At 41.5% G+C, this 9,889-nt stretch overlaps 1 protein-coding gene across 1 annotated transcript; it reads left to right on the plus strand.

The window, feature by feature from the left end:
• Window positions 1-5,511: 5,511 nt before the first annotated feature.
• On the plus strand, window positions 5,512-6,741 carry LOC308085792 (kelch domain-containing protein 3-like; the record flags this gene model as incomplete). The annotated part of the gene is made up of 1 exon (XM_080429101.1): window positions 5,512-6,741. One exon carries the CDS (start codon window positions 5,512-5,514, stop codon window positions 6,739-6,741), a length of 1,230 nt encoding a protein of 409 aa, XP_080285227.1.
• Window positions 6,742-9,889: the final 3,148 nt, after the last annotated feature.

The following is a 9,889-nucleotide window of genomic DNA, read 5'->3' on the forward strand; positions in this document are numbered from 1 at the left end:
CCACTGCCACAGTTCAACAGTGTCCCCTACAGGATAGATGAGGAACTAGAAAAATGATCTCTGCCTGGCAGATTATAATGTTGAGAAATTAATTCTTAAAGGTATCCCATGGAATCACTTCATTATGTTTCACTCCTTGCCTCTCCCAAACAAGACGCATGTGTGCGCACAGTGATGGAAAAAGTACTGAAATGTTTTACTTAAGTAAAAGTATCAATACCACAATGTAGAAGTACTCTGTTACAAGTAAAGGGCCTGTGTTCAAAATGTTACTTGAGTAAAATATACTTAAAGTACCAAAAGTAAAAGTACTAAAATGTTTGAAAAGCTGATCTACAAGCTCACAACACGTTGCGATGCGACGCGTTGTGAGCTGTGTGTTTTATAATATAATAATTTATATCTAAAAACTAACTAACTCAAGTTTTCAAATAATTGTAGTGGAGTAAAAGTATAGTATGTGCCCTTGAGATGTAGTGGAGTATTAGTAAGTATTGAAAATGGGAAATACTCCAGCAAAGAAAAATGTCCTCAAAAGTGTACTTAAAGGTAGGGTAAGTGATTTGCGTTGGTTAAAATAATTGTTAAATAGCTCTATATTCTGATAGTACTCATTGCTATAGAGTGTTTGTTCAGTAAAAGGAGTCTCCTCGTCTCTCCAGCTCTTTATAAAACAGAAAATGCATTTTTGTTTCAGTTTCAGTTTCATTTCCAATTTTATCCATTCAGGATAGAGAACTCAATCAGGATACAGATTAAACAAGTGAAATTGGAATTGATGACACTAAGAAATGAGCAGACAAAATTGGAACTGGAACACTATACAAATTAAGCTTAAAAATTGGTACTTTCTCCTGATTGGTTGAGATTTTGACACCTACCGAAAAAAATATTTTCTGTTTATTAAAGAGCTGGAGAGACAGGAAGACTCCTGTTACTGAACAAACACTCTATAGCAATGATTACTATCAGAATATAGTGCTTTAACCTTTTAACAAAATACTTTTTGTTTTAACCAAAAAAATATCACTTACCCTACTACTTGAGTAAATGTACTTAGTCACTTTCTACCACTGTGTGCCCGCACAAGTACGTGCACACGCACACACGCGCGCACACGCGCGCACACACGCACACACGCACGCACGCACGCACACACACACACACACACACACACGGATGAAATACAACTCTCCGACAGGTTGACATCCTGTATATTAAAGGGCAATCACCAGAGAAGCGAGATCAATAAGAGGCATATCGTCGCTGTCGGGCACAAACCTTGTATATTATATATTTCATCTTATGTTTTTTCTTTAGTTTTTTTTTCATGAATGAATGTCCTAGATCTACAAGCTCCATTTTTGATTATATATATTATTTTAATTCACAAAAGACGTCGATAATTGTTAGGCTATTACATGTAAGCCTATGACATATGATTTTATTTCATGATCAATAGAGACATCAATCAATCAATCAATCAATGCCCAAAATAAAGACGACAACTTTTCAAACGTTTTGAAAATGCATGAAAGATTTTGATAATAATTAGGCTAAAATTCCCAAAATAGCGATGCCTGTGGGATTTATAGATATTTAACCAATGGAAAGTATATCAACAAGAGCTTGTGAGTAAACAATGCAGGTACTTTTGTATCCATTTCCTGAAAAGTAACTGTTTTGAACATACAAGGTTTCAGGCCGACAGTGACAATATCAAAGGGCAATCACCAGGAGAAGGGCGATCAATAGCAGCGTCTGTGTGAAGACAGGTCTGTGTGTTCACATGGTTGCCATTCCTATTTATGTTGCATCCATAAGACTGATCAATGAGCTATTAATTTTAAACAATGCATACCTCCAGGCCGTCATCAAAGCACCTGACAAGCTCCATTTGGGTAACGTGGGGATCAATGCCATTTATGTCAATATTAAGCATCCTGAGTTTCCTAAGACCAATATTGAAAGTAAAAGGGCGGTGTGTGTATGGATTACACAGGCGACGTTGATTCTGATCTCTCTTGGCAGATGATTCTGTTACCACTGTGTGTTTTTGCTTGAAGATTCAACACAGAGCTGTTTTAAGTGGAGCAAATATACAGATATATATAATTTATTTGTGCAAATACGTTTCAATGTTCACAAATACATTTGCAAATTCATTTTTGAAAATGTTTTGCATATATGCTACCGTATTTAACCGTTGCATATTGGTTTACCGAAGCTTCCTTTAAATTCGAAATGCTCAGAATTCCCTGCTTTGGTCAAAAATGTTCAATTATGGCATATGGAAAGTGGAAGATTTTCCCCTATAATGGCATGCCAATAATGGGGATGCCATGTAGAAAGTGGTTAATTCCTCTGACCATTAGGGTTGTCATCCTTACACATATATTCTATAACCATGCATCAAGAATCACATAGCAACAACTATCATGGCCATGATCTCTTAGATGACGTATAGCCTCCCTATTCAGTGCTGAAATCCTTTTTTGCTGCTTTTGCGTCATTAAGCCGTTTAAGTATTCTAAAAGCGTTCAGCCATTTGACTTTTAGTCAGAGTGTCAGTTTGTCATGCGCCAAAGGCTGTGATAGTTGTGACCTGTTGCTTTGCTAACGTTAATGGCTTTTGAGCGCACAACAGTCAAGCAGATAGTGGATCTGAGGAGGACACTGGAAGGGAAGCTGTCAGGAAGCAAAAACTGTCAGCGAGGATCACCTTCATTGACTTCCATAAAAACGTTTGACACAAATGACCATTCTCCAGGCCTATGGTGTCCCTGATAAGATGGTGCAGATGATAGCAACAAGCTATAGTCGGACTAGCGCCAAGGTTCAGACCTGGTGAGGCAAAAGAGTTTGAGATTTTCACGGGTGTCCTAGGGTGATACCCTGGCCCCCTTTTTGTTTATTGTGGCAATGGACCATGCCCCGAGACCCGCAATCAGTGGCATGCAGGGAGGAGACACTGGGGTTCATGCTGGTCGCGAGGCAGAGTAAGCGAGTTTGTTCCATCACAATCACCAACCTCGACTATGCAGATGACATTGCCCTAGTCTCAGACACAGCAGACAAAGGAAGGGAACTTCTACTGGCAGGAGAAAAGGAGTGTAAGAAGATCGGCCTCAAGCTCTGCAATAAAAACTTTTATTGCAAAGGCATACATTGACAGCATGTTTAGATATCTTTGATGAGTTCATTATGCACCTATCTCAACCAGATGCTCTAAGCCTTCTTTTGGCATTTGCCTTCATGTATATCCACCCATCTGTTTTGATCACCCTGTCTCACACAGAAGCGTTTTAATTGGGGTTTTTAGATAGACAGACAGACAGACAGACAGACAGACAGACAGACAGACAGACAGACAGACAGACAGACAGACAGACAGACAGACAGACAGACAATTCAATTCAATTTGATTAAAGTGTCTCAAGACACTTTACATGTAGAGCAGAGACCCGACAGTCCCACCCTGAGCAAGCAATTTTGCGACAATGGCAACGAAAAACTCCCCCTTAACTGGAAGAAACGTCAGACAGACCCTAGGCTCTAGGGTGGGGGCCTTCTGCCTCGACCGTGTCGGAGGGGGAAAAAGAGAGAGAGAGGGAGAGACAGAGGAGAGAAAGAGAGAGATACAAGTAGTAACAATAACAATAGTAGCAAATAATAAATAAATAATAGTGTAAGATAGTATATGATAATATAATATAGTACAACAATAATGTGTATACAGTATATAATGGTATAAGAATGTTAAGATAATGTGTGTATAGTGTAATGTAGTAGGAATCCACGGTCGTGCTCCATGGAGAGGCCCGGTCCGCAGTCACACTCTTGATCTGCAGCTTGGGGTCCGTAGTGACAGTCCATGGAACTGCGACGTGGGAGACAAACAGACATTCCCCAATACAGAGCCTTTGCCTGGCGGAGATAACAACTTTGTATTAGACTTTGAATGGGTTTTCTCAGTGTAAACTAGATGCATGTACATGCTTTTCTGTATGTAATGCTGCAGTATATTTTCTACATGGCTGCACTATTGTGGTATGTTTATCTGTGTTAGTCACACTGATTATTGGTGGAATGCAGACATAGGCTGCAAGGTGATTACTATAACAACCAATAAGTATAACACTTCCTCTGTCTGTTTCTTTGACACTGATGAAGATGTAATATCATTGAAATGTTAGTCTGCACCTGCAATAAAAAAAAGGCTGCCTGTGTGCTCCAGTACTATTTCTTCTTAATTAAATCTGTTCCTCTGATTTAAAGGATCTAGCGTGAGGTGTATATATACATAGCCATTACCAATATCGACCTGGCTTGATGATGATGATGATGATGATGATGATGATGATGATGATGATATACTTTATTGATCCTCAAAGGTGCTCCTCAGGCTATTAAAATGAGGATGACCCTCATACTGCAGTACTGCATAAAATAAGACGGTTTCTAAAATGCTCTGATAATAAACACCAGGAGTTTGCTGCTAACAAAATGATCGGAGTTTCCGCAGTAAGAAAAGTCTAGACAGCTAGGGCATCTTTTTTTAGATGGCATTGGTGTTCCCCTTCCGGTCTTGTTTTGCACAATGTGAGTACCCAGGTTTTATAGGAGATCGGTGAGTATTTTATTTAGCGACCTTTGACTAAGGCAGGCGCAACCTCGATCCTTTTTACAGCGTCGCTCTGTAGGAGGATAGCTGTCTACCATGGGTCTGTCTGTTAAATCAGTGGTTCTCAACCTTTTCTGGATCAGGGCCCACTTGAAAATCTCTTAAAGAGCCAGGAGAGTTTCACCTGCTGATCAAGGAGTGGTAGGTATCCTAATGGTTTCATTGGTGCTTTGCTATATTGGACTGTCTGGAGCCACATTAAAAAGTAACACTAATTCCACAATCCTGAACAGACGCTGGCAGCAGACGCACGCACGCACGCACGCACGCACGCACGCACGCACGCGCACACACACACACACACACACACACACACACACACACACTCACACACTCACACACTCACACACTCACACACACACACACACTTTCGAAGCATTTAATTGCCATTGTAAATTGTACCATCGCATTGCAAAGGCAATTAGCCTTTCATGAATCCACAGGCTTCATTCTTCAGGGTAGGCTACATTCTCAAAACACTGCAACATACATATATGATGTTGTGGAAAAATTGAACCTGATCCGAAGATTTTTATGACAAACAAAAGTTACACATGTAAAGTCGTATTTATTTTTTAACGTATGACAATTTGGGGCCTACAAGCTGTTTAACAGTAGCCATGTCAACAGATTGTCTGCTGCATGAGGGATTTCTGGAGCCTGCCTGTGCATTGACTAGCCCAACGTATCGGCTTCACCAATTGGCCAAACTTCGGCTGACATTTATGCCGCTGTACCAATATAAGTGGTAGCTTAAGCAATAGGACTTCATTGTTACACAGAGCAAAACTTGGTTCATCTTTAACACTATTCTGCTGGTGTATGAAATGTTGCACTGGACAGTGCATCTGAAAGGCCCAAACAGACACCTTCATGCTGCTGTGGCAGTGGGGGGCAAGGTGTACTCCTTTGGAGGGTACTGTGCATGGGATAGACACATTCCTAAATACATGTATGACAGGGCTCAGATTGAGGTACAGGTCTTCAACACAGTGTCTCTGCGCTGGATCAAGTTGCCCCCAGTGACAACTGAAAGAGTAGAACGTCCCCTTGAGGTTCCATCCATGCGCGATGGCCACACAGTTGTGCTGATCGAAGATGTCATCTACATCTGGGGAGGATTTAAGTACACAAGAGAGTGCTGCAATGTGCTTTATGCATTTGATGTCAACACCCACAGATGGTTAAATTCCAAGATTTCTGGCACTGTTCCAGAGGCGAGGTGCGGCCATTCAGCCTGTGTCTTGGGGAAGGTCATGTATATCTTTGGAGGATTCAACAAGCTGACTAAATACACCTACAATGACATCCACAAGTTAGACACAACCACAATGGCCTGGTCTATCATTAACTCCAGCGGCACTCCAGCGCCCGTTTCAGAATGTCACTCTGCCACCATCATAGGGACAAAGATGTTTGTGTTCGGGGGCACAGCACACCAGATTCACATAAACTACAACAACATCAGAGTGTTTGACACAGAGACCAACTGCTGGCTGAACATGTCTTCAGCACAGCTTCTTCCACAAGGACGGGCGTGTCATTCAGCCTTTGCCTACAATGGAGAACTGTACATTTTTGGTGGCTCCAACTTTCTGCTGGACCGGAGCTTCAATGATCTGTGGAAATTTAGTCCAGAGACCTTCTCCTGGAAGAAGGTTGAGCCCAGGGGGAAAAGCCCATGTTGGATGTGTAGGATGTGTTGTTGCATGGTGGGAGATCTTATCGTCCTCTTTGGAGGATACAGATACAGATACACACCCGTTCCACTGGACATTGAAGGTCTTGAAGATGAAGATGAAGATGAAAATGAAGCAGAGATGTCTGACCTGTACATTTTAGACTTGAGTCCTAGTCTAAAGACTTTATGCAAGCTTGCAGTTATTCAGTATGGTCTTGAGCAGTCCGGACTCCCACACGACATCAGGTGGGAACTGGCAGCCATGACTACCAACAGCAAGAGAAAGAAATGTATGACAGCTGCAGAAAAGAGAGGGAAAGACGAAGAGAGCTCTGTCTTTAAAAAGGCTTTGCTTGTGATACCCACCAGGAAATAAGCAGCATCATACAGGAGAACAGAGAACTACTACCAACTGAACTTTGCCAGGGCAGACATGGCAGCAAAAGAATATAAACTTGTACTCCCAGTTGAACTTAATCAGGAATGAATGTAGAACAACGAGATGCTTGAATGAACGGACTGCTATGGAAGGGGACTTAAGGAAACATGTTTGTAAAGAACTGGGAGTGAGAGGAAAATGGCTTGCAAAGGTGGAGGCCTTTGTGTTTTTTTTACGTATTGCGATGATGTGATGTGAGACTGCGGACTAGCCGATACCAATTCGGGACTCCTGGATTGCTGTTCTCCACTCCCGAGTCCCTTCTATCCAGCATCAGAGTCATCAGAGGCTCTGCAGTGTTGCTAGCTCCACTGTCATGCTACAGTGTGGCTACGTAGGTAGTGTGTCTCTTCCCCCCTAGCTGTGCTTTGGGTTAGCTCCCACAGTGTCAGTTTGCTCACCACCAGTTCCAGTGCCTGACACAGTACCCAGCCAGCCTCATCTCTCTCTACATGACCTTGTCCGTGACCCACGGGAGGCCTTTCAGGACCTCCCGCAGGTCCTGAGAGCTGCAGTGTCTGTGGGCATCTTTAAGAACCGCTTGAAAACACTTCTGTTTGGGCAGACATTCACGGAATATCCTTGATTTGTTTTCTTCTTTGTAGTACGTCTGCTGTTTTTGTTCTATTGTACAGTTGTGCTGCTGTTATTCTTTTTAATTGCTGTATTTATATTGTATGTAAAGCACTTTGTGAGTTTTCTCTGTGAGAAGTGCTATATAAATAAAATGTACTTACTTACTTACTTTGTAAAGGTCCACGTTTCTGATGTGGTCTGCCCATGTGTCATAGAGTGCCCGTTGTAGAATTCTTGTGTAGATGCCATTCCGGGCCTTTTCAGGATCATCATGACCATGCTTAGTTATAAGCTACATTAAAGCCTGAGATCAGTCCTGTTGAAGGAAGGAACTGTCTCATCCCAAGAAAGGTGAACATCTTTTGTGTCTCAGTATCTTCCTACAAAACAAATGGACCAGTAGCCTATATAAGATAAGTATATATAACATAAATACGCTTCTCAATCATTCATTCTCAAATTAGTAACTCATAGTAAGATGTAAAATCACAACATGTTCTTACCAAGTACAGTGAGTTACATGATCTCATCATTTCTATACAACACTAAATACAAAGCCAAACACTAAATGCACCTGAGCCAAAAAACATTGATAAAATAAAATAAGAAACCTCATGCATTTTATATATAGTAAATACCATTTATGCCTTCTTCAGAGAAGAGAAGAGAAGAGAAGAGAAGAGAAGAGAAGAGAAGAGAAGAGAAGAGGAAACTATCAATCCCTATTGTGAAAGTTGTAAAAATGGAAATAAAGGGAGTTTGAACTAAATACAATTCAAGAATGGAAGAATAGGTGAGAGAATGGTGGAACACATTCTAAATGCAAGCCTTTGGCTACAAACATACTCCATATTATCCTTTATTGTTATTATTGTATTGCCAGGAAAACACTGCCCCTGGCCTTGACCTCCCGAGGGACTGGAAGTATAAATGTATGGTGCATGTATTGGCATATTTGTCGTTAAGCTGTTAGGTCTTAGGGACATCTCAGTGTTATGATGCGGATATAAATAAATGTGAATCAATGTGTGTGTGTGTGTGTGTGTGTGTGTGTGTGTGTGTGTGTGTGTGTGTGTGTGTGTGTGTGTGTGTGTGTGTGTGTGTGTGTGTGTGTGTGTGTGTGTTGCAGGGACTTGCATCAGTGTTTATGCATTCTCAGTCTTACAGAGTACACTCAGTATTTGGATATCTCGCTCTTCTATCTTTCTCACCTAAAAAATAGATATATTTTATTCTCTGCACCATCGACATGCTCCCATGGCTTCAAGAATCCGTTATGTCTCCATACCCATCTTTCATCTCGCTGTTTGTTTTTACCAGTGCGATATAAACTCACTTAACGGATCAGAACACCTGGGGCTCAGTCGTATGTGATCTGGCTCAGACAGGTGATGTTAAAAGCGTTATTCATGCTAGAATGACTGTTGCTTTTCCTCTCGGTCAAAGGCTTTTCTGCCGGAATGTTGAATACTTACGCAACGCTGAAGTGCAAGAGCTGGGCTCGACCACATCATTTGAGTCAGAAGGTATCAGTGTTACAAGCTGTCTTTCTTTGGCTTTTTTTGTCTTTCTTTGTCTTTTTTTCTCACTGTTGAGCTGAAACCTTGTATCTCATGTTTCATCTTCATTAAGTTTCCCCATAAATGAATGCCCTATATTTTATACTCTGTATGACAGTGTCACACAAAAATAGCTAAAATGAAAATTCTACAAGCTCACAACGTGTATCAAAAAAATCCTTTGAACAAATTTGGACAAGTTTGGAAAGTTGTTGCCTATAATGACAATGCCCAAAATGTGTGACGCCAGGTTGAAAGTGGCGTCTGTGGGTTGTATAACCACACAGACACCAATCTGGGAACCCATTGCCAAATGAAAAGGAAAAACAGCGCCCTCTGCTGTTTTTGACTATCTCAGTTGGCTCTGGGAGGAAGTTGACGTAGCACCCGTGCGCAAGGAAACCGGGGTTTTGGTCTGCCTTCAGCGCATCACTTCCGGTGGTGCGACTATGTTTTCATTCCCACTAACAATATTTCTACACGGAACACTAACACCACTTCTCCCAGAGAACATGGATCGTTTTGGTTATAAGCCCACTTGTTTCTATGATGAAAGAGTAAGTTAAAATGTGAATATCTTTCCGTGGTTTTGTCTGCTCCGCGGACGCTATTGTTAAATTAGCTTGGGTTTGTTTCGAGTGGGGAAGGATCGACGGACACGTGAATCCCGCCCACTACATTTGATTGGGTAAAGCGCGGACTGCTTCCTGATCTTAAGGCACGGCCACTTGTAGGCCAGTGCGTACGCGATATGACGAACCCCCCCGACAGATTCAAACGCAGAGCAGAATCTGTTCTTGAGAGATTACACAGACACACACAGAGAGGTTATGTGCATGTGTGTGTGTGACTAAATAATAACTACAGGTTTAAAAACTAAACAAAACAAAAATCCTGATAAGAAACATTTAACATTTTCTATCTGACAGTGACAATACCAGCAAGGCTCT

Source organism: Gymnoscopelus braueri (genome assembly GCF_963280865.1).
Source record: "Gymnoscopelus braueri genome assembly, chromosome: 5".
Lineage (NCBI taxonomy): Eukaryota > Metazoa > Chordata > Actinopteri > Myctophiformes > Myctophidae > Gymnoscopelus > Gymnoscopelus braueri.